The 25,475-nt window shown below is 40.3% G+C and overlaps 1 protein-coding gene across 1 annotated transcript in view; it reads left to right on the top strand.

Moving 5' to 3' along the window:
• Nucleotides 1-17,679, top strand: part of LOC127448609 (unconventional myosin-XVI-like) — a 311,203-nt gene extending 293,524 nt beyond the window's left edge. The window contains exon 35 of the mRNA XM_051711276.1: nt 13,960-17,679. Coding sequence (XP_051567236.1) covers nt 13,960-14,139 — 180 coding nt within the window. The 3' untranslated portion in view covers nt 14,140-17,679. The remainder of the gene's footprint in view (nt 1-13,959) is intronic.
• The last annotated feature ends 7,796 nt before the right edge of the window (nt 17,680-25,475 follow it).

Raw genomic sequence — 25,475 nt, 5'->3', positions numbered from 1 at the left:
AAGCAGAAAGACAGATTTTCAGTAAATAAAGAAATTTCTCTCTGTTTGTCACACAAAGCTGTCTATGGCTTCAAAATAACAGATGAGCCACATGGACAACATTTATGTTACTTGTGTGTTTACTTGTCCATTTTGAAGCTTGATAGATATGATCTCAATGCATTTTGGGCGAACTATTCCTTTAAATTTAATATTCTTAAGGAACAGATGTTCTGTAAACGATGTACAATTAGCACGTAATGGTGCTTGTTGTTCACAGATGCTTCTTTCCGAATTTGTAAGACAGGAGACACAGTCACAGTTTTATAGTCAAGTCTCTGTTCGCTTGAAAATGAGCTGCAGTTTTTGTTGAAAATCCTCCTTTCCTCACCGCTGGCTCTTCTTTCGTTGCTTCATACATGGCAACCCTTCTCTTCTCTTGATCCCTCATTCAGACTGTTTCCTTTTTGTGTTCTCTCCTTTCCTAAGTTTTGCTTATTGATTTTCCTCTGAGACAGAGGCTCTTTATGGAGTTTGTCCTCATGCTGAGATGCTCATTGTTGCCTGCTGAATCACGCCTTATAGGAAGTATGGAGCTGAGCCATGGCTCTGCAATGAATTAATGGCTCTCACTCTAACGTTTCAACCACAAACAAGTGTTCACATGTGCAACACATATGTCAAGAGGAAATGGTGTATAATGATGCAAATGGAGACATATTAGGGATGGGCACAATTACCCGAGTACTCGGAAATTACAGTGATCGATCATGTGCAAGCATTTATATTTTTAATTTCACACTGATCGAAATCCATCGACAACTGTACATAGATCTGCCAAAAAGGGCCACATTTTTAATTTTGTGATTGGTTACATTTTCATTTTCGCAGTACCTTGTGTTCTGACACAACACTGTACACGGTGACTTACAGAAACACCACTCAGCTCTCAGGCGAGATTACAGGGTGTTCACACAAGACACATTCATCCTTTCACACAGCTAGATGGTTAGTCTTGAGAAAAGGTCTTGAGAGTTTTGGGGCCCTATTTTAAGAGCGCTTGCACTAAGTGCAGCACTGTACTTTAAGTCAATGGACATGGCCATGAAGTTTTGGTATTTTTGTGCAAGCATGCACTAAGTTTAGTCACAAAAGGGTTTGGGGAAATTGTGTGTGCAAAGAAAAACTTAAACCAAAAATATTTCTGAATTCACATATGAAACATACTGTATGTACATAGACCAACAATGACAAAATAGTCTAGTACTCAAGTATTGGGATTATTTATCTGTCAAGTACTCAAGAATATGACCAAAAAGACCATCCCTGATATATACAGAAAAAAAAAGTGTTGTGGTTGTTACCACAAGGCTTGAAACCAGAGGCATCTGCAGTTATTTTTGAGCTCTGTAGTGCAGTTGACCCCATACATCCTCTGCCTTCTGCCTTTAGGCTAATATAGGTTTAGGAGTGACATGGGGTGTCAGATCAGCCTGTAAAACCCTTCAATTATCAGGATTGTCCAGGTTTGTCCTGCCTCAACCTGGTTTGATATGCCTGTCAAGGTTTCAGAGCTTTGAGAAGTCCTCAAACGCTCTGAAGACTGGAGGCTCTTCAGGAACGTGCAAAGAATCAGGCATGTACTTGATTTACCAAGCTTGCATTTGGTATGTGTATGTTTGTTTGTTAGAGATTGAGGTGTTGCTTAAAGTGACAGTTCACCCAAATATGTTATGTTATATCATTCCAAACCATTCTGACTTCCTTTCTTCCATGGAACACAAAAGGAGCTATTTATATCCGAGCCACTTTTGTATGTACAATGAAAGTGAATGATGAACATGGCTGTCAAGCAAGATTTTCAAGGCAATATTCTCAGTTAATAATGACTTGGTTAGTTTAGAAAATTTTGAATATAGTGCACAAGTCATAAGGACTGTTTTAATGGTGCTTTTTTGACCTTTTGGAGCTTGACAGCCAATCCACATTCATTGTATGGAAAAGAGCAGCTCTGACATTTTGATAAACATTTGTACTTTTGTGTTGCATGAAAGAATGAAAGAAAGAAATAAAGTCATTCAGTTTGAAACAACATGAGGGTAAGTAAACGATGACAAAATTAAACTTGGGTGAACTATCCCTTTAAGAGTGTGCCCTATCATACCAAAGTGCATTTGGGGACAGCCTCAATCCCTTACCGCCTAATAAGACCTTTCAATCTGTTTTCTTTCCGTGTGCAGGGTGTCTATCCTCTGAAAGACATCACATGATCATTGATTTCATTTGTTGGGTGGCTTTCAAGCTTCATTTTGAATATAAGCAAAACCTCTTACAGGCTACACAAGGCCACCCCCTTTCAAATACACACACCCTATTCCTCATTCTGCGTCTATTATGAGTACACACAATTGGGTTCTGTGGCATCCGATCAAAACAAACTGGCTGAGGTAGGTCTGTGTTTTGCTCTTTTAGTGGCTGTAATCAGATCAGAGCAGACAAGCTGTGCGCATGGGGGCCCACACAACCCTCTCCCAACAATACACTCCCATTCACTGCCTCCGCTTGCCAATTGAACCACAGCACTTGCCCAATTTGTCCTCAAGTTCCTCTGCTTGTGGATAGGCTAGTCTTCAATAAACACAGTTTGTGATTTGATTCAATGGAAGACTTTTAGGCAGAGGATTCTATTAGCTTTGAAAATGAGACAATGAGATGGTTCTGGGTTCCTTAGAGAGCATTTCAACAGCTGTATTCCCAGTGTGACATATGATGCTTCTCTATGAATAAAACACAACGGAATTTAGAAGACAAGAATCAAAATGTTCATGTCGTTTGAAAACCAAGCAAGTAAAATGAGGACTAAGACGTAGCAGTATTTGGTTATGCAGTAAAAACAAGGCCACATCAACACTAATAAAAAAAAAATTTGAACACTCAATTTCCTAACATTATCAATTTTCCAAAGTACAACCCCAGTTCCAAAAAGGTTGAGGCAGTAAGGAAAATGCTAATAAAAACAAAAGGAGTGATTTGTAAATTCCATTCACCCTGTGCTATACTGCAAGCACTACAGCAACACATTATTTTATGTTTTACCTTGTGAATTTATTCATTTATTTAATTAATTATTATTGGTTTTTCTTCAGTTTAGTTTATTGCAACACACTAAAAAAAAAAAGTTGAAACAGGGACAATTTAAAACTAATAACATCTGACGAGTTGAAAAAATAAGGCGATGTGAAACAGGAGATGTTATACAGGTGAGGCAGTCGTGTTATAATGAGCCTCCAAAAAAGGCCTAGTCCTTCAATAGCAAGGATGGGTCGAGGCTCAACAGTTTGCCTACATAAACACAGCCAATAATCCAGAGCTTTGAGAACAATGTTCCCCACAGACAGATTGGAAAGATTTTGGGCATTTCACCCTCTGCAGTGCTAAGTGCAGAATAAAGATTCAAGAAATCCAGTCAAATCTCGGTGCGTAAAAGACAAGGCCGAAAACCACTTCTGAATTTGCGTGATCTCCGATCCCTGAGACATCACTGTCTTAAAAACGCCAGGCATCTGTAATGGTATCATGACATGGCTCAGGAATACTTCGGTAAACCCTTTTTTAGTGAAAACCATTCGCTACTTCATCCAGAGATGCATGTTAAGTCTTTACTATTCAAAAGAGAAGCCATACATTAACATTGTCAAGAAATGCTCCAACTTCTCTGGGCTCTGTCTCATCTCATATGTAAAGTAGAACAGTGGAATAGTGTTTTGTGGTCCGACGAGTCCATATTTCAAATAGTAAAAAAAAAAAAAAAAAGAAAAGATAATTAAAAAAGATATGTACAAATTCTGGAGCAACATATGCTGCCAACAGGATGCAGGTTTTTTTGGGGTTTTTTTTTTCAGGGACATACCTGCATTTTCCAGCAGGACAATAGCAAACCACATACTGCCCAGATTACAAGTGCATGGCTGTGTTAGCAGAGAGTGAGGGTGTTAGATTGTCCTGCCTGCAGTCCTGACCTGTCTCCAATTGAGAATGTGTGGCAGATTATGAAGCGCACTATATGACAACGAAGGCCTCATGAAATTGCGCAGCTGAAGACCTGCATAATGGATGAATGGGGAGAAATTATGCTTGCTAAGCTCAAAAAACTTGTGTCTTCATTGCCCAAACGCTTAAGTGTTATTAGAAGAAATTATGTTATGCAGTGGTAACCACTTGATTGTCCAAGCTTCCCAATGGAATTGTGGTTGTATGTGGTACTTGAGAGCATTTTCAAAAGTCTTAATTTGTGGTGGAGGAATACACTGTTTTATTGTGATGAGAGACATAAAGCCAAATCAATGCATCTTCAACCAAAAATGTATTAATGTGGACATGGCCCTAGATAAATAATCGGGCCAGGAATCTATGCTCACAAAATTCAGCAGATTTCCACAGAATTGGAATGCCTGTCATTCATAAAATTCTACAAATTGTGTTCATTTCTTAAATACATTTACATTTATTCATTTGGCAGACGCTTTTATCCAGAGCGACTGACAAAAGAGGAACACATAAGCGAATCATCTTAAGGAGACACTAGCATCAGAATAGCATTCAAAACAAGGTGCAACAAGGAAATCTTTTAAGTGAAAGTTGTTTTTTAGTGACTGGTTAAGTGCTCATGGGAAAGATGTTTTTTTTAGCTGTTTTTAAAGACAAAAAGTGAGTCAGCTTCACGGATGGAGTTGGGAAGGTCATTCCACCAATGTGGTATGATGAAGCCAAAAGTCCGGGAAAGTGTTTTGCTGCATCTTTGTGTTGGTACAACAATGTGACGTTCCTTAGCAGATGGCAGGTGTCTAGTGGGTGCGTAGCTCTACAGAAATGATTTTAGGTATGCTGGAGCAGACCCAGTGACTGTTTTGTATGTCAGCATCAGAGCCTTGAACTTGATACGTGCATCAACCGGCAGCCAGTGAAGAGAGACAAGGAGTGGTGTAACGTGCTCTCTTTGGTTGATTAAAGACCAGATATGCTGCTGCATTCTGGATCATTTGCAGGGGTCTAATTGCACAAGCAGGGAGGCCTGCAATGAGAGCATTACAGTAGTCCAGTCTAGTTATGACAAGTGACTGAACAAGAAGTTGTTTGGCATGTTCAGAGAGGAAGGGTCTTCCTGATATTGTATAGTGTAAATCTACATGTTCTTGCAGTCTTTGAGATGTGGTCTGTGAAATTTAACGTTATCTGAAAAGGTTGCAAGCAGAGACTGATACATACCTAGATCTGCTGGATCTTTAGATTTCCGCCATCTCCTCTCAGCTGCCCTGAGGTCAGTCCGATGTTCACAAAGGACATCAGAGAGCCAGGGGCTGGGTGGTGTAATAAGTGCTGGCCTTGAGGAGAGAGGACAGATGTTCTCTAGATAGGTTGTTAAAGTAGAGCTTAGTGTGTCTGTGGCAGTGTTTACATCAAGGGTGGAAAATACATTTTGTGTGGGAAGAGAGGTAGAGACAGCAGTGGAAAGAGGAGAGGGTGAAAGAGAATGGAGGTTACAGTGAAAGGTAACCAAAGTTGGAATCTGTTTTAATGTAGATGGGAGAGTCATGTTGAATTGAACAAAGTAGTGATCAGAGACATGTAAACGAGTAACAAGAATAATTGAGTTGGTACAGTTACATGTAAAAATGAGGTCCAGCTGGTTGCCCGGTCTGTGAGTTGCTGTGGTGCTTAGTCTTTCCAAATTAAATGAGGCCAGGAGAGCATTCAGTTCAGTGGCCTGGGGCTTGTCTTGGTGTATGTTAAAATCACCAAGTACCACAAGTGGCTTACCATCCTCTGGGAAGGAGGACAGCAGGACATCCAACTCCTTGAGAAAGTTTGCCAGCTGACCTGGAGGGCGATAAATGACAACAACATGTATTTTTGTGGGTTGCATTGTAGTAATAGCATGGAATTCAAAAGTAGTATTGTTACATAGAGAAGAGTGTGGTGAAAAGGTCCAGATGTTATGAATGAGCAGACCTGTTCCCCCACCCCTACTGGTGTGTCGAGGGGTGTGAGAGAAGGGGAAGTTGTTGGAGAGAGCAGCAGGCATTGCTGTATCCTCTGGACATATCCATGTTTCTGTCAGTGCCAGGATGCTGAGGGTGGACTGTGTGGCAAAGGCTGGAATGAAGTTAGCTTTGTTCACAGCTGACTGGCAGTTCCAGAGTCCCACTGAGAAAGAGAGCGGAGCAGGTGCGAAGTGCAAAGTGGCCGTAGGTTGTGTGGGTTGTGTTTTGTCTTGCATCTATATTGTGTAAATGGTCTGTAACAGATAACAGGGATGTGCTTGAAGGCATATGTTATTCTTGAAGTTGACATGTTAGTATGTACAAGGACAATAAGAAGAGATATAAAATTAAAAGATACATAAGTGCTATGGTGAGTGGCGCCTTGTCGGTGTCCTTGCTCGATGGACTCGCACAGGTAGACTCACTGGTCTTTACACAAGTAGGTCTTCACACAAGGTGGGCTTTACATGAGGGATACCACTTCCACTGCCGCTTCCTCATCAGCATTCACGTCAAATATATACACAATGCTAACGAGCTGTACAGTGAAAAAAGCAGGAAATGCCTTAATGCTACTTAGCACAATGCTAGTCACGTGGGCAAAGAAACTACGGGTCGCGCAAGGTGAACAACGGGAGAACAAATGCAACTTCAGTACATCACAAATAAATTATGCTACACTTAAGCAATAAATAATACTCTAAAACAAGTGAAGCACTGTTTATAGACACTAAAAACAACAATGGTTTTACACACACTGGACAAACAACTTTAAATCAAGCAGTGAATACCCTGGGACAAGTCAAAACAATATAGCACACACACCAACGCACGTTTAAGCGATGCGAGTTCAAGCCAGTGAACAAACAGCACAAGTCTAGCAATCAATACTTCTCTACAACAAAGTAAAACAATGAAATAAACACACTTACATGCAACTGCAGACTGCTGTAGATAAATCGCTTCTCCTATTTTATGTCAATTTGCTAATGCTCTCAGCAACCAATAGATTTTTAAATATTTATTTCCAATCAATATCAGCAGAGAAAATGGAAAAGCGGGTACATTACATTTGGGTATGCAAAAGATCAATAGACCCTTACAAAAAGTAAGGTTGGTTGGTACCATGGTACAGTAATGGTATCAGATGGTACTTTGATATGTACCCTATGAACTTAATGATTACTATATTTAAATACCATGGTATTTACTTCGTACTCCAAAGAATACCGTGGAATTACAATGGTATATTTCCAAACAAAAACATGGTAACACCATGGTACTTTTGTTGGATTTAACTTCCATTGTCCTCTCTCAAATAGAAAAAAAAAAAGGTTAAAGAAAGTGTAGAATATTCTACGTGCACGGATTGGATGGTCACTATGAGATCACATGAGTTTGTAATTCTTGTAGAAGGGCAGGACAGGATATGGGAAGAAGAGAGATTTTAAATCTTCTTAAAACTCAGAATGATAAAAAGAGCCATTAGACAATGCAACTGCACATCTGTTTGGCCTGGGTGGAGAGATTACAGGAACACGCATCTCTCTATAGACCGTGTATATCTCATCAACCACCCAGTCTTGCAGATTCGCGCTTTACAGCATCAGGAAAATAAGACCTTTCCTGTCTGAATATGCTACACAGCTCCTGGTCCAAGCTCTGGTCATTTCAAGACTGGACTACTGCATTGCTCTGTTGGCTGGCCTTCCAGCTTACACAATTAAGCCACTGCAGATGGTCCAGAATGCAGCAGTGTGTCTGGTCTTCAATCAGCCAAAAAAGGGCTCATGTCATCCCACTCTTGATTTCACTCCACTCGCTACCTATAGCTGCTTGCATCAAATTCAAGGCTTTGACTCTGGTTTTCAGGACAGCCAATGGAACTACACCCTCTTACTTCAATCCACTTCTTCTGGTCTATGCTCCAACTCGCTCTATGTGGTCTATGAACGAGCGGCACCTGGTGGTCCCATCACAAAGAAGCTCAAAATCTATTTCACGATCGTTCACTTTCTCTGCTCCTCTGTGATAGAATGAACTTCCAATCTCCACACGATCTGCTGTTGCCTTCTCAACATTCAAGAACCAGCTGAAAACAAATCTGTTCAGCAAGCACTTAACCAACCTACACTAATTGCATTTACCACTGCACTTAACATGCACATAATGTAAAAAAAATAAATAAATAAAAACCTTGTCTGTCTCTTCTGTGCTAGCATCTTTACTACTCCAGCCACTGTGAGAACTTGGCAGTCCTATACTGCAGATGTTGTTAAAATTTGTATGACAAATTGCTTGCTATGTGTCTCATTAGTAAGTCTCTTTGGATAAAAGTGTCTGCTAAATGACTAAATGTAAATGTATATCTATTATCTACTCAACATACTGTATATCCACACATGTATACCTGTTCTCAAAAAGGTACTGCACAGTAGGATATAGAGATCATGATACCCCACAAGCTGGAATAAAGAAGGAAGAATGTACCAAAAAGTCTGCTCCACTGACCTGGGGTTGGTCAAACCTTACACAGAGTTGAAGAAGAAAGAAATGTCCACGAGAGCATCTGGTACTCAAACAATTCCACAGGTGCTCCAGATCAGGGATAGGAAGTTGAAAAACAAATAGAGGAAACAAAAATCCACATCTTGACACTCTTGTGGGGTTTTAAGTTAAAAAGCCTTTATTGTGAGGGCTACATATTATAAAAGCACCAATGCGTATCTGCCCAAACAGGCCTTCATCAGGGTGTCACAAAATGAAAGAAACAGGAAGTGACTTAATAGTCTTCCCATAGTATTCTACGCATACTGGCCACTAGAGGCCTAAAGTTGTATGACACCAACGTCAACTTTCAAGCAAAACAAAAGTGAAACAAAATACAAAATAAATTAATACATGTACACAGTCAGAAAAAAAACATTTCATATAAACCAACACTATTGTTGTGTTCATTGTTTTTGAGGATGAGGGCATGTCACCCAACCTGTCTAGTTGACATCTGCCTAATTTGGTTAAAGTGACAAACAATGTGCTCCAAAATACAGAAGAGTTTGATTGCTTTTGGCCTTGGTCAACAACAGATGATATAGTAATCATTTTCTCTTCCCTTTTACAAGTTTATGAGCCTATTTATTTAGCTATTCTAACTAAACACAATTATATGATTAGCTGAATTTTATTATTTGAATTCAGAATTGTTTTTCCCTGCTGTCCGTGACCCCATCAGAATAGACCTGTGACCCACCAGTTGAGAACCAGATCCTAAAGACATTTTGAGAAACTTTGAAAAGCACATGAAAAGCCATTTGGTCAATTGTCATTGCTGCTGTGATCATTATTATAGTATACAATGCTATACACAACACAGATAAGTGAGAGAGAGATATCTAATGATATAAATAAAGGTTGAATACCCCAGAATAGTGCAAATGTGACTGGCTGTCTCATAATATGGGTGTTAATAATGATTCCCTTGCCCTTTTATCAAGATTGCTTTAGTAGGTGTGTGGGTTAATGCAGTCCAGTCTTCACTGTAGAAGCCCCATGATGGTAAGGCCATGATGAGCCTGACATATCCCCACTGACCTTCCACTGAGGTGACATTAAGGCACGACCCGTATTGAGTTCCAGCCCTAAATCTCCATGAAGAGGTGAGCCGGGCTAAATGTCAGGCCACGAGCCGCCCTCTCCCCTGGGATGAGATATTTCCATGTGTTTTCCCCTCCCCCTTTGTGAGCCTTCTGACCAGCTGCCCTTATTTACATACTTTTAAATGCTGTTTTAGGGTTTTTAAATTGTCTGCAGAACTAACTGTTTTGCTATCATTTCCAGCATATTTTTAAAAAATACTATTTTACTATTACTATTTCTTTCCTTCTACAAGTTCACTTGTAAAATGTAAAATTCTTATTGTTGAGCCCTTTGAGATGCGAGATGTGGGTGACTTGTAGTGCTTATCCAGTTGCATTAGATGGTTTGATTGCTAAGCCTCAAACTGATCTCCTCATTAGAGCATTTCCAGAGAACATATTGTACTTATCTTAATTGCCAAAACATTGGGGGACAAATTCTGATTATTCTCTCAATTTATTGTCAGATAACTGGATGTTCCTGATTCTTTTTAATAAGGCTGGGCTAAATTTAGACTAAGTGTTCATGTAGCCTGCCTGTCCGTATCCACATCTCTAAAAGTGCATGTGTGCCCTTTTGATGATGCCCATGAATAATGCAAGGTTAAACATAATGGTCTTTTTGCTTGAAAATGAACAGCCACACATGATCCAGATGCTTTGTGGATCACTTTGTGTACTGGCCAGATAGCATTACAGGTGTGAATGCACTGATTGACATGGACATCATGCTTGGTCTTAATGAGTGTGTGTGATTGGGTGAGGGACTGCGTGTCTGGGTTTACTTTGCTACAATTTGACGTTTGTCTCAATTCGAAAAAGGCTTTATGAGTAAATAATTTTTTGAATGGTTTTAAACGCAAAACGTTTTCTGTTAGGGTTAGGGTGTGAGTTATGGTTAGTCTGCTGTCATTATAATTAGTTTTATGTTAAAAAACAACAGATGTCCGTAGTACATCTCCATTTATATAGTTGTAAAACCTGAAATCTGTCATCATGTAACAAGTTTATAAACATACGGTTTATAAATAATGTCCTAAAGAAAATTTTAAAGTGCTAAAAAGATTTGTTTGAGAGTTAGATTTAGAGTTAGGGGATAGTAAAAATCATTAGTTCCCTGTCATAATAAAAAACAAATGTGTGTATGGTGGGGGGGGGTGGGGTTGGGTGGTTTACAAGGACTTTTTTTAGGTTACAAACTGGTAATTACAAGGGTATTATGCTATAAATGTGGTTTATGAGGACATTTCTAGTGTCCCCATAATTCAGATCGCTTGAAAATGTAAAAATGCAGAATGTTTTTTGTGAGGGTTAGGTTTAGGGGTAGGGTTAGGGTTAGGGGATAGAATCTGTAGTCTGTACAGTATAAAAATCATTATGTCTATGGAGAGTCCTCATAAGGTTATCCGCACCAACATGTGTGTGTGTGTGTTTGATTTGTTCTGTTGGGTACACACTGTGCCATCTTAATTTTTCTGCTCTGCAAGGGTTTTGTTGACTGAGAGACTGAGAGCCTGACAGATAGATTTAAATTATGAATCAGGCTTTCGAGTACTCTGTGTGTGTGTGTGTGTGTGCGCATGTCTGCATGTCTCTGTTTCCTGGTTTCTCTCTCTAGATAGCCTGGATTCCTAGAAAATGCTCTACTGTAACATCACTACTGCACTCACACAATTTTCCTGGATGACTTCCCTCTCAGTGATGTCCGGAGTTTCCCATTACGTCATCTGATATGGTTCAAGAACTGTTTCTACTGTATGATCGGCCCCTGTATCTTCTTCAATGTTATCCTCGTGCAGCGAACAAAAAGATTATCAGCTTTAATCAGATTTAATCCTCAAAGATAAAGCAGTTCTAGCATGATTTACTACTGTAAAAATCCTAAAGCCTTTGCAAACAAGAGATTCCCCTAGTTATGACATGAGGGGTTTGGGGAACTGTCATGAAACTAGCACATCAAACAGATTAGATACTGTCATTTGGACTCTTAGCATTATTATTACTTTTTTCCCCAGTCCTTCACTTCTACTCTCTCTCTTATTCAAACAGTGAAGAGCTCTTTAGTGATTTTTGCTAAAGCAAGGATTACTTTAACTATTGCTCATAGTTAGTTGTTAGGGATTACACATTGGCATAAAACTTGTACCACATCATTCCACATATGGACATGAATGATACGAATCATGCAGATTGTTCAGGGAAGGTATGTTTAATGTATGTTTAAGGCGTTAAAAAAAAAAATTCTTAGACTTACATTAAAAGAGGGATCATAGATGTCTAGAAACTAGAACATTGTATGGACTTGAGGTGGACTCTTTTGATTTGGACCTAGCAACAATCCACAGTATCTTAGTAACCACCTATCAATGCTTTAGCAACTACCCACAACACCCTAGCAACCACATAGCAATGCCCTTGCAACAGCACACAACACCCTTGCATCGTGGCGGCATGTGTTGCGCAGGCAAGCACCACTCACATTTTCTTCATTAAATGTAAAAATCGAATTTCTATTATTTATTTTGTAGCTGATATTTTCATATCCAAAGCTATGTACAGTACACTTACAACTGGGACAGTCCCTGGAGTGATAGGTTAAATCGGGGTTCCCAGCAGCTCTTCACTTAATGCATGACTCTTATGGTTTTACACAACAATCTTTATTTTAACAGCCCAGATTTTTACTTCCTAAGCTGCATTTCTATGTAAAGTAAAAAATTCATTTGTACATACTGTAAGGATCATATTAATAACTTCACCTATAATAACAAACCACAATCTCTACAGCCGTTTAGCACTAAATTTATGCTTTAACTGGCTTTATGCCATGTGACTTAGCTGGGAGTCCTGTTAGAAACAGAGAACAAATGAACAGGGGGTTTTCTTTCTGACCAATCTGAAGCCATGTGACTTCCCCTCAATTGTCATGAATGGATCAGAGGCACAGCAGGAGGTCCTCTTCCATTTGTGGTATTTACCAGCTGCAGATGATTGGGATGCATTGATTTATCTGTGTATTGATCACTTTTGTGAGATGGATGAGAGTCGCCCATGGGTGAGTTTTGTGTTTGTGCATGCGGTAGGGTTGCTGGTTGAGTCTTTCATGCATATGGTCCATATGATTTTCAGTGAATTAAGACATAAATTTCAGTCTGTTCTTAGTGTGAATTTATTGTATGGCTTCAGAAGACTTTGAATATAGCACATATAATTAAAGCCTACTTGTATGGTTCTTTTATAGTGTTTTTTTATTTATTTTTATTATTATTATTATTTGGAGTCTTGAAACTTACATTGGTTTTTTAACACAATTGTTGTTGTTTTTTTGCCACCACTTCACCAAACACTAAAAGCTAGACACATTTCATTCCAACCTGATCTCATACAAATTTGTAAGAATAATAAGAGATGGCAAATTTGTAAGAAATCCTATGACTTTGGTCATACTAAAATATATGACTTACACACTAATCAATAAAATATGCTTCCCACATGTTCTTGTTTTTTATTTTTTTATTTATTTATTTTTTTTAACTAAGTGTCGAAGCAAAGGTAAACCTAGCAATGAAGTTTAAAACCTTTCCCAGACCCTAAACCTAACCATTATAGTATTGAAAAAACACTGTTGTGTACGAAGTAAGAAAGCTAAACTTCCGTTTCGAATGCATGTTTGTGATATTTTTTCCTAATTTTAATCCCTAACCCAAAACCCATACTTAAACCTAGCCATTAAGTGCAACACCTTACCCAGACTCTGAACATAACTATGATAGAAATGTAAAAAACCCTGTTGTATATGACAGAAGAAAGTGAAACTTCTGGGTTCAGAATGCATGTTCATTATGTATTCTGTAACTTTAACCCCTATCCCAAACCCAGTCATAATACCTAAAACCGTACCTAAACCTAACCAGAATTTTAACTTGTGAGCATTATTGTTATTGATAAATATGTTTCGTGTACGACATAAGAAAGGAAATTTGAGGGTTTTGAAGGAGACAGGGGAAGCATATGTGATTGCTTTCTGTACAAGTCCTACGTTTTTGTACAAACAAAGTCAAAGGACTTCTTACAAATTCTCCATCTTGTACTATTCTTACGAATTCTCATGAGACTGTATTGTCCATTCCTTTCTCTGTGCTGTTTCTTTTTGATTATTATTTTGCTCTGTTGAGATCAGAATTATGTGGAATTACAATATGAATCATTGGAATACTGTGCATGTCTTCATAATTGAAAAATGTGGTAAATATTGTAGATACATCAATTGTGCGCAATGCTAAAAACTACTGTCTTTTTCTTAGGTGATCCAGAGTTCGCATGGATGTGGAGATCAGCGGGCCACTCTGCAGGATTTATTGCAATGGCGGAGGAGTGTTTGTAATGGTCGACCAGACTGGCAAAACGCTTGGCTTCACACAAACCACTCACCCACCCTAACGATGAAAAACAAGAATCCCATGACCAAGAAAACATCGCCCTAGAGATTGTGGTCTTCTTGAGTCAAACCTCAGTTATTCTGACCGCACTGGTCTAACTATTTAGGTCCAATGGTCCTTTTTTAATGTTAAAGAATTGCCCTTTACATAGGGATGAAAGCAGGGCCAGACTCTAAGTCAGGTGTGAAGGGTGTCCTAATGAAAGGAGGAGGTAGTTGGACTTCGTCTCCCCTAATTTTGTCCTTCTCTCTTTCTTCTCTTCACTTCTTCTGAAAGAATGAAGAGATCTATTGAAACAAAATTGCTCCACACAAACTAATGGCTAACTGGGACCAAATAACATGAAGCCCCAAAGACTACCAGGCCCAAACCTTAAGAGAGAAAGTTTCATCACTGGGTAGACACAAAGGGCATGGCTATTATGAATCCCATTTACAATGTACTAAACATTGCGCTGTTTAGAAGATCTGGAAGACCTGATCACATTGCCTTGAATTGCAACACATCAACGCTAGCATTAGGGCTGTGAAAACATATCTCTACTGTGCTACTGTGAGCTATATTGTAAGTCTACATTGTTGGCCATATTTTATTTTGAAACTGGTGCTAGTCAATCCACATGTGACTGTTGCTGCCTGGGTTGGGTAAAAAGTGCCAGTTCTGGCTCAACTCAAGCACTGCAAGACACAAAGTTGTGACAGACATCCTTAAAGTTTACAAGAAAAATAAACTTTCTCTGTGGTGACCTCCGAAGTCTAGTTTTATGAACAAAGTCCTTCTTCAGGTTCAGAGAAGCAGCTACACCCCATGCTTTTTTCAGGTGCTTTGGTTACCCTCTATCAGAGGCAACCATCACACACAGGTTGTGACCTTAAGAAGAGGTCAGGGTTCAGGGAAATTACAAGGAACATCCCAGGTCCTTGACATCTTCACCAGCTTCATACCTTCATCATACTGTGAAAAGCTTTTCACTCTAGGCCTGTGTTTCTCAGTCCTGGTCTTCCCTGCAGTTCCCATGCTGGTCTAAGCTGGTTAATGCTGGTTAGTGCTGGTTTGGTGCTGATCTAGCTGGTGGACCAGCATAGCCATGTTTTTCACCAGCAAAACCCAGCTGGTGAAGTTGGTTGACCTGCATGGTCTTTCAGGTGAAGCTGATCAAGCTAATTAAAAAGCCTGGTAGGGTCACCAGCACACCAGAGGTGCTTCTCATTTGTAAAACTGCATCCTCGTTTCCTTTCCTTGTTTCCTTTCCTCGCTTCCTAGCTCCACCCTCTTAGGAAATGAGGAAAGGATCCAAGTAAAGGAAATGAGGACGGAGGAATCAAAGCAAGACGGATTTGTAAAATGAAATGTCCTGCTCCCTTGCGCGTCACTTCAGAGTGCATTTTAGCGCAGCTGCAGTACCTTGGCCCGCTTGCTGTTATGTTACTGACAACTTTATTTATAAATTAATTCGTAATAAATACAAATAATTCAAGATGCATTGTTGAAGTATTTGCCAATTATGGTTTATTTAAACTGCAAAGGTGATACATGAATTAAAACTATTGTGTCAGATGTAAAGGGGGAGGAGAATTAATACGTGCATCAGGCGCTTCGACCAAAAAGTCTTCCGCATAGGATGCTCCTGTGTTTCCTCGCTCAAGCATCCTCGGGAAGCTTTCGCCATCCTCTGCCCTTGCCTCCTTGCAGTGCATTTAGAGAATTGATACATACTTCATGATGGCGGACTTCGATCGGTTTCCTGGTCACGGGCTTGAGGACGGAGTTGTGAGGAAACGAGGATGCACAATTTAGGAAATGAGAAGCAGCCCTGACCAGCACACAAAACACAACTTAAGCTGTTGACCAGAAATGCAGGATTTTTAGCAGGGTTGGGGGACATCATTGCACATTTTAGAATGGATGTCTCCTTTATTTGATAGGTATGGTTCCTCTGGGAATCCAAATAAACACAATAAACAGTGTTTGAATGTTGCATGCAACTTTTGCGAGAGTTTTTGCAAATCGAGGGTTCCCTTCTAGACTTGACCCAGTTCAGGCCTTGGAGCCTCTACTAATTAGTTGATGAGTTGGCATCAGATGTTATATAAGGGAGACATCCAAAATGTGCATTCTTTGGGACCAGGATTGAGAACCAATGCTCTAGGCTAACATGCACACACCTCCACAACATGAAATGGCAATGTCCATCCAAAAGCTTTGTCATGAACTGTTGGAAAACTGAAGACACTTGCCTTTATTTAATGGTTAAAGAGCACAAATATCCAAATACACCTGTAGATGGACCAGTCATTACCGAGGATGGATGCTACTGCTGATTTGACATTTACAGAAGTGCAGAGCTGTAATCTGACAACTCTACAACATCTCCCATACCAAACTTTATGGATATTTCCTCAAAGGTTCTTATGTAAGAATGCTCTCAGTTTTATGGATAACATGCACTCTTGTGCTTGTCAGTAACTTGGTAGTCGACCAGTACAAATAGAACATATGACCTTTCAGACAATTTGTCTCTCTCAATGTTCCTTGTGTGCAAAGCTACACGGATGCTTCTGGACAGAGGTGAGGGACGTTTATACATACAGTGGGCACGTGCAGATTTATTACCTGAACGGACAAAAACATAAATATTGATGGACTTGGACACATTTTCTGGCTTGCACCAGGAGACCCACCATAAGCACAGCCTGATGTACAGGCGCTATTCCGAGAATAAACAGGACTTCACATGTACTGTTTGTCTTCAATATGACTGAATAGATTGGTAGTGTACAGAATGTGAAGGTGGAATGTGTTATGAGTATATTGACAAATCATTGTCTTTTAAATGGAAAGAGATTACTGAATGTTTAAGGATAACTGCAATGACAAAGACTAAGGTGGTTAATTTTAGTCAAGTCATTTTTATTTGTATAGCACCTTTCACAACACACATCGTTTCAAAGCAGCTTTACAGAAGATCATGCATTAACAGAAAATGAAACTGTAATATCTATAATGTCTTAAGAGTCATCATTGTGTAGTTTGATAATATATGATTGTGAATTGTGTTTAAAAATAAGTAATTAAATAATAATTGTATTTATAACCCCAGTGAGCAAGCCGAAGGTGACTGTGGCAAGGAACACAAAACTCCATAAGATGTTGGTTATTGGAGAAAAATAACCTTGGGAGAAACCAGGCTCACTGTGGGGGGCAGTTCTCCTCTGGCTAACACCATGAATATAATGCCAATATTACTTATGTATAGTGCAAGTCATGGTTTAAAATTATTAACATAAGTAAGTGTTAAGGGTCAGTGTTTAAAAAAGATTTTGTATGAACTGTAAGATTAATGACTAATGTCCATCCTGGATTAACTGCAGAAGTTCACATAGATGCAATTGTCCTTGTTAGTTGGCTGATAAAGTGTTTTGTTGGCAATTAATTGATAGTCTATGTATTCCATTTCAAGAGTGTAGTCCATCATTAGACCGAGGTGATGTAGGCAGAGATCAGTGAGGTGCATCGCAGTTCAACCTGGCTGGTAATTTCGGTGAGGTCTATCCTAAGTCCAAGGTTCAGGCAAGGGCATATGAAGTATCCCATGTCTTATGGTTGGAGTTGGCATCAGTTCATCCTCTGAAGTCCATCGTAATAGACTGAAGTGATGTTTGGCTGGCACCGGCTGCTATTAGTCATCATCACTCAGCGACACGAAGCAGGAATGGAGCTGGATCCAGCCAGTTCTGGTGACCTCAGGATAGGAGCCCCGAGGTTAAGACAAGGAAACAAATAGAATAATATTAGCATAGATGCCATTCAATTGCAGAGTTATAGATCATGATCAATGTTTCTGGTTCCGGCAGACTTAAATAAAGTAGCCTATTTGTGAGTTGAAGGCTAAATAGATAAGTCTTTAGTCTAGACTTAAACTGAGTGAGTGTGTCTGCATCTCGAACAGTGTTAGGGAGACTATTCCATAGTTTAAGAGCCAAATATGAAAAGGATCTACCTCCTTTTGTGGATTTTGATATTCTAGGAACTATTAACAGGCCAGAATTTTGCGATTGTAATGAACGTGATGGAATATAGCGTGGTAGAAGGTCACTTAAGTACTGCGGAGCTAGACCATTCAAAGCTTTGTATGTAGTTAACAGAATTTTTAAATTAATACAAAATTTAACAGGTAGCCAGTGTAACGACAAAATGGGGCTAATATGATCATATTTCTTGGTTCTATTCAGCACTCTGGCTGCTGCATTTTGAACCAATTTAAGTTTATTTATTGATCTTGCTGGACATCCTCCCAGGAATGCATTACAATAATTAGTACCTCTGTTTTGTCAGAATTGAGTAGAAGGCAATTTCTGGCCATCCAATCCTTTATTTCATTGATACACTGCTAATTTGGAGAATTGTGAAATCTCATCAGGTTTTGAAGAAATATAAAGTTGGGTATCGTCGGCATAACAGTGGAAACTTATTCCACGATTCCTGATAATATCTCCCAGGGGAAGCATATACAAGGAGAAAAGCAGAGGCCCTAAAACTGATCCCTGTGACACTCCATACTTTACTTTTGTTTGGTTCGACAATTCCTCATTTACATAGACAAAGTGGTAGCGGTCTGCTAAATAGGACCTAAACCATGCTAATGCAACTCCACCAATGCCAACATAATTCTCTAGCCTATTCAAGAGAATGTCGTGATCTATCGTGTCGAATGCAGTACTAAGATCTAAAAGCACTAGAAGTGAAATGTAGCTGCGATCAGATGATAAGAGCAAGTCATTTGTAACTCTGATAATTGCAGTCTCTGTACTGTGATGAGGCCTAAATCCTGACTGAAATTGTTCATATATACTATTTCTCTGTAGAAATGAACATATTTGGGAGGATACTACCTTTTCTAGTATTTTGGACATAAACGGGAAATTTGAAATCAGTCTATAATTAGCCAGTTCTCCAGGATCAAGTTGTGGCTTCTTAATAAGCGGTTTGATAACTGCCATTTTAAAGTTGTCGTAAGGATAGCGAGGAGTTAATTATATTAAGAAGAGGTTCTGAGATTACAGGGAATACCTCTTTTAAGAGCTTGGTTGGTATTGGATCTAACATACATGTTGTGGCTTTTGATGTTTCGATAAGTTTTGTTAGCTCTTCATGACCTATGACAGCGAAGGATTGAAGTTGCACATGAGGAAAATTATGAGACACTGTTTTCTGAGGTAATGTGACATATGATTGCATAATTCCAATTTTATTTCTGATTATTTCAATTTTATCAGTAAAGAAATTCATGAAGTCATAACTCTTGTGCTGCGACGGAATATCTGGTTCTGTTGAGGCTTTATTCATAACCAATTTAGCCACAGTACTGAATAAACGCCTAGGATTGTTGTGGTTATTTTCAATGAGTTTGCTAAAATATGCTGACCTGGCAGCTTTTAGTGCCTGTCTGTAGCTACAGACACTATCGTTACATGCACCGCGAAATACCTCTAAACTTGTATTCTTCCACTTGCACTCCATTTTCCGAGCTGCTCTCTTGAGAGCATGAGTGTGATCATTGTACTTTGGGCTTTTTTCTTTAATCGAATGGGGGCGACACTATCAAGTGTGTTAGAGATGACTGTATTTATATTTTTTGTTATTTCATCAAGTTCTTCTAGGCTTTGGAGTTTACTGAGTGTATGAGATAGATCTGGAAGATTATTAGTGATGCTATCTTTAGTGGTCGAAAGAATATTTCTACCTGAATGATAGCGTGGTGTAGATCGAGTAACATTAGCTGATTGCAGCATACAAGAGATGAGGTAATGATCCGAGATGTCATCGCTCTGCGCCAGAATTTCTATAGTATCAACATCAACTCCATATGATAGAATTAAATCTAGTGTATGATTTATGGCGATGAGTTGGTCCTGTTACATTTTGTCTGACTCCAAGAGAGTTGAAATTATCAATTAATGCTAATCCCAATGTGTCATTAATTATCTATGTGAATGTTGAAGTCACAAACATTTAAAGCTCTATCTACAGTAACTATAAGATCTGATAAAAAATTTACAAATTCAGAATAAGGACTGGGTGATCTATATACTGTAGCAAGGGTAAAAGAGGACAGAGTTTTTTTATTTATATCTGACAGTGTCAAATTAAGAATTACTAGTTCAAAAGACTTACATTTATATCCTGTCCTCTGAGTAACACCAAAAACTTCACTGTAAATTGTAGCAACACTTCCCTCGACCCTTCAGACGAGGCTCATGTTTATAACAATAACCTGGGGGAGTAGATTCATTTAAACTAATATATTCATTCGGTTTAAGCCAGGTTTCAGTTAAACAGAGCACATCCAAACTATGATCTGTAATAATTTAATTTACAATTAGTGCTTTGGTAGAAAGAGATCTAATGTTTAGTAGCCATACCTTCATATGATGTTTATCTTTAATTTTTTGTTTGTTCAAGTTCGACCTTAATCAATTTTTTTCTAAATGATTTAGTGAGAGTTTTGTGTTTGGTAGTTCGGGGAACAGACACAGTCTATATGTGATATCTAGGTGATACAGTCTCTATGTGTTGTATTTTATGTTACCTGTGTGACATCTCAAGGCAGCTAGCAGACATTCGGATTAACCAGTTTGTATTCTTCCTGACCTGGCCCCCAGTTAATCAAATACTATTATCATTAAGACTATGAGCCAAATTACTAGAGAGGAGAGTGACGCCTTCCCTGGAGGGATGGAGTCCGTCTCTCTTTAGCAGGTCAGGTCTACCCCAAAAACTCTTCCAATTGTCTATAATTCCTATGCTATTCTCCAGACACCACTCAGACTTCCAGCCATTCAGTGACACTAATCTACTATAAACCTCATCTCCACGATGAGCATGGAGGTGGCCAGAGCATATTACAGTGTCTGACATCATTTTTGCAAATTCACACAACTCTTTAACATTATCTCTAGTGATTTCCGACTGGTGAAGCCGGACATCATTAGTGCAGACATGAATAACAATTTTAGAAAATCTACATTTAACATTAGCCAGCACTTGTAAATTTGATCTGATGTCAGACGCTCTGGTACCCGAAATGCATTTAACAGTAGTGGCTGGAGTCTCTATTTCCATGTTCCTTACAAAAGAATCACCAATAACAAGGGCTCTTTCAACATAATTCTCAGTGGGTGCATCACTGAGTGGGAAGAATTGATTGGAAACCCTAACAGGAACGGGAGTGTGGTGTCGCTTTGCTGAGCGAGTATGCTGCCAAGCGAGTACGTCACCCAAACGCCCTGCTGCGGGGGCTCAACAGTCGGAACCAAAGTGTGTGTGTGTGTGTGTGTGTGTGTTGCTCTCTGTACTGCCTGCATCCGAAACACTATCTACCGGCTTCTCTTTCTCACAGACCTCCGCTAGCGTTCGGATGCGTGTCTCTAACTCATTAAACTTCTCCGTCAGCCTGACTAATTCCTTACATTTATCACATGTGAATCCCTCACTGCTGATGGAAGAAGCTATTGTAAACATGTGACATGCAATGCAGGAAGAAATAACATGAGCGGATGCCATGACTTACCGCAATTGATTGTTGTTGTTGTTGTTTGTTGTTGCTGAGCAGTGAGGGTTTGAGATCGATGTGAATCCCTCACACAATTGTTTGTTATGGTTGTTCTTGATAAGCGGTGTTTTGAGATCAAAGCAATAATCCGTGTAACACAGAGGAGAAAAATGGGTGCGCGCTGTAAAATGCATGCAGTTTATTCGCGATAAAAATAGAAAATGGATGCACGCAGAAAATGCGCACAGTTGAATCGTGTTAAGAGAATAATGTGAGGGAAAACCAGATGCGTGCTGAAAAATGGCAGATGTTAAAGATTAAAACCTGAAAAAAGATAGATAAGGGATGCTAAAAAAGCTAGAAGGCTACAAACACAGACTCGAGCTAGGTGCCAGCAGCAACAGGTAAAATACACACAGATGAAACAGTAGAAAAGCGGAAAAACCCGAAACACAGTAAAATGACAAAGGATAAATCGACGAACGTATAAGAATAAGCAATGCTAAGCAGGCTAGCAGGCTACAAACACTTGTGCAGCATGCCATCATCAACAGGAACAGGAAGTGTGAATATCATTTTAGTACAGAATGATTGTTTGTTCATAATGAACTCTTTAGCCGTTCTCCATCCCCACAAACATGTGGTCAGTATTAGAAATGTATAAAGATCTTAAACGTGTTGTACAGAACGTCTGTGTTTGTGCAAGTATATTTGAGTTGCACTTTGCCTCAGCATTTCATTTAGGCCTCATTAAGTGCCCATTCATGCCTGTGTGCTTATTCTAAAGGGTGGAGTCCTGTCTTGCTGAAAAAGTGATAAAGAGACTGGAACAATTCTTGAGTGTGATCCACAGTTATCGGTCTCTCCACCTGTGTAACAACAGGGTTACTAATACTAATATCTGAAATGTTTATTTATTGAAAAATCTTTATTTTATAAAGGATTGACTTGCCGTTGATATTACAAAGCAAAAAGAGAATGAAAATAATTGTACATAATGGGCCCGTTTTTCTACTCTTTTATTGAAAAAGGGAACATATCTTACTGCATGAGAACTCTGTGATGTCCACGGCCCCATCCGTCTGTTTTTCTATGCTTAGTCTGCTACGTTTTGTAGATGTAGTCATCATTCGATCATACTCTGTCTTACCTGGTGCTGTGGAACCATCTGGATCCCTCTCAAAACATTTGATGTGATGACGACCTCCCCCCAGTCAAACACGGTCTCATTTTAATGAACTTTTTGTTTTAGTGGCAGAACTGAAATGACAGTCATGGATTGGCCAAGATAAAATTGTTGAGATTGTAGAGAACATGTCCATCTTTAAGACAAGAACAAATTCATTCCAGTACTTGCTCAAATATGCTGAGCTCAACAAAATAGTGAATGCACATGGTTGTTGCTGTCTTTTGTAGTTAATGTGTTTGTTTTTATTTTCTCTTGCTTTTTGATCCTTCTGTAAATTATATTTTAATATGCATATTACTTCAATACATGTGTTTGTGGGCAAAGAAAAACAAAAAGGTCTGTCTTGGTACATATTTTGTTTAGAAATGTTTTATAAAATTCCTGTACAGCAATAAAGCAAAACAGTGTCAGTCAACTGAGATAAATTCTGATTATTTTTTCAAGTAATTAAAATAATTTTTTACCAAAAATAAATAACGAATTCCATTTAGGGATGGGCTATAAACTGAATATTTGCAACATAGTTTGACTGTTTTTAGCTAGATTTGTAACAATGGCTATTTGGTTAAAACGATGGTTCATCAAGCCATTCCAAAGCAAATACATAAATATCAATATATATTAAAAGTGCACTCAGTAACTTTTTGTTTGTGTCATCTTGGACTTACAGTGACACCTAGTGGTGTGGATTCAGCATCATTCATTCAAAATGAATAGTTCCCTGTCTGTCACTCACTCGATGTGTGTCAATGTAGTGACACTAGGGGTTCACTCTTGAGAGCCCCAATCACCTTTGCTTTTTTCAGAAAAGGCCAATGAAAATTGGCAAGTGGAATTTGCATGCCACTTTATGATATTTATGGCGCATATCAGCGGTCACCCTCGCACGATCAAGTGTTGTGCTTCCCCTGGGTGCTTTGGTGGCTGAGTCCACAGGTGTTAAATGAGAATATTTCAAAAGAGTATATTTTCTCTAAAAGAGCTCGCACAAACGATTGATGTCTTTTTAAAGATGTCCTTTTGCCTTTGTGCTACTGGGTGTGGCCGTTATCTCTCCCCACCGGATGGCCACGAAATCTGTCTCGAGTGCTTGAGTCGCCAGCACGCCGAGGCAGCTTTTGTGGAGGGGTCATGTTCTCACTGCGAGAACATGCCCATGAGAATGTTGCGGTCGCAGCTCTCTTCCTTCTTCGAGAAGCAGAGAGCCACCGTGGCTGCTTCCCGATCCAGTCCGTCCTGGGTTGAGACTCGGGCGGCTGCGTCGGCGAGCACCGCGGACGATCTGGATGTGGATATTTGAGTGTTTCCGCTGGCTAAGTCCCCGTGGACCTCCCATCCCGCAGCACGCTCATTCTGCCCGGTAGAGTTCACGAGCGAGGCAGGCGGTCCGCCTCAGGGTGGAATTAATGTCTCATTCGGGTCTCGCAACGAGGATGAGTTATCAGTTGCAGCATCGGAGGGTGGGCTTCTGCTTTCGGAAGCGGATGAATCTTCTGAGTTCCCGCTCTCGGGCAGTAGAGCTCAGGATGAGGCGGACACTAAGTTGGCAGCCGTGCTTGCCCGGGCAGCCACGAACATTGGGCTTGAGTGGAACCCTCCGCCCCGCCCTAAACGTTCGCAGCTGGATGATTGGTTTCTGGGCTTTCGGTGCCCTTCTTCCTGGAAGTGCATGAGGAGCTCATGAAGTTGTGGAAGGCACTTAATCTCTGCCCGTACACGCTTTGCCGGCTTGTCCACCCTAACTACCCTCGATGGCGAGCGGCTAAGGGATACATCGAGCTTCCCCAGGTAGAGCGCGCTGTAGCGGTGAATTTATGCCCGCAGGGCACAGCCACCTGGAGGAACCGACTCATGACCCAGCACACCATGGCTATCCTGCAGACCCACCAGGCCAAAGCGCTTAAACATCTGCACGAGGGTAGGACCGACTAATGGCTTATGCAGGAACTGCGTACCGCAACCGACTTCGCTCTACGGGTGCCGAAAATCACAGCACGTGCCCTGGGCCGGAAGATGTCCACCTTGGTGGTCCAAGAGCAGCACCTGTGGCTCAACCTTGCGGAGATGCGTGATGCCGAGAAGGTCCGTTTTCTCGATGCACCCATCTTCCAAGGGGTTCTTTGGCGACACTGTCGAGGACTTCGCCCATCAGTTCCCAACAGTAAAGAAGCAGACGGAGGCCATAAAACATATCCTGTGGCGACGCAACTCGGCCACCTACAGGCCTCCAAAGTCCTGCGCCCCGTCTGCCTCTCGCCAGGGCCATCCTCCTGCAGTGTCGGCCCCAGCTCCCCACCATCGGAGTCAGTATGATGGCATCTGAGAAGATCCTCCTGCAGGAAGGTGGCACCACCTGCTTGTCAGCTGGCTGCCAAGAACCCCGGATGGGCTTCGAAGTGGTCCTGAGACAGGCAACCCAGGGATGAGGTGAGTCTCGTTGACTGGCCTGACCCAGGAGTGAGCATGGGCCCCACTCCCGCCCCTGGGCCAGCACAAGGTAAGTACCCTCGTAACATCGCCGGGTGCTTTCTGGGCCTCGGAATTCAAATTGTCAATAAAAGAGCAGTTTCCTCATTCTCCAATGCTCGGCCCCTCCGGCCCTCATGCTCGCAATGGCCAGGTGCTGAAAGTCTTTCCGGT

The sequence above is a fragment of the Myxocyprinus asiaticus genome, chromosome 11 (assembly GCF_019703515.2).
Source record: "Myxocyprinus asiaticus isolate MX2 ecotype Aquarium Trade chromosome 11, UBuf_Myxa_2, whole genome shotgun sequence".
NCBI classification, from domain to species: domain Eukaryota; kingdom Metazoa; phylum Chordata; class Actinopteri; order Cypriniformes; family Catostomidae; genus Myxocyprinus; species Myxocyprinus asiaticus.
The sequence above is the reverse complement of the archived record's forward strand: the minus strand, read 5'-3'. Positions and strand labels throughout refer to the sequence as shown.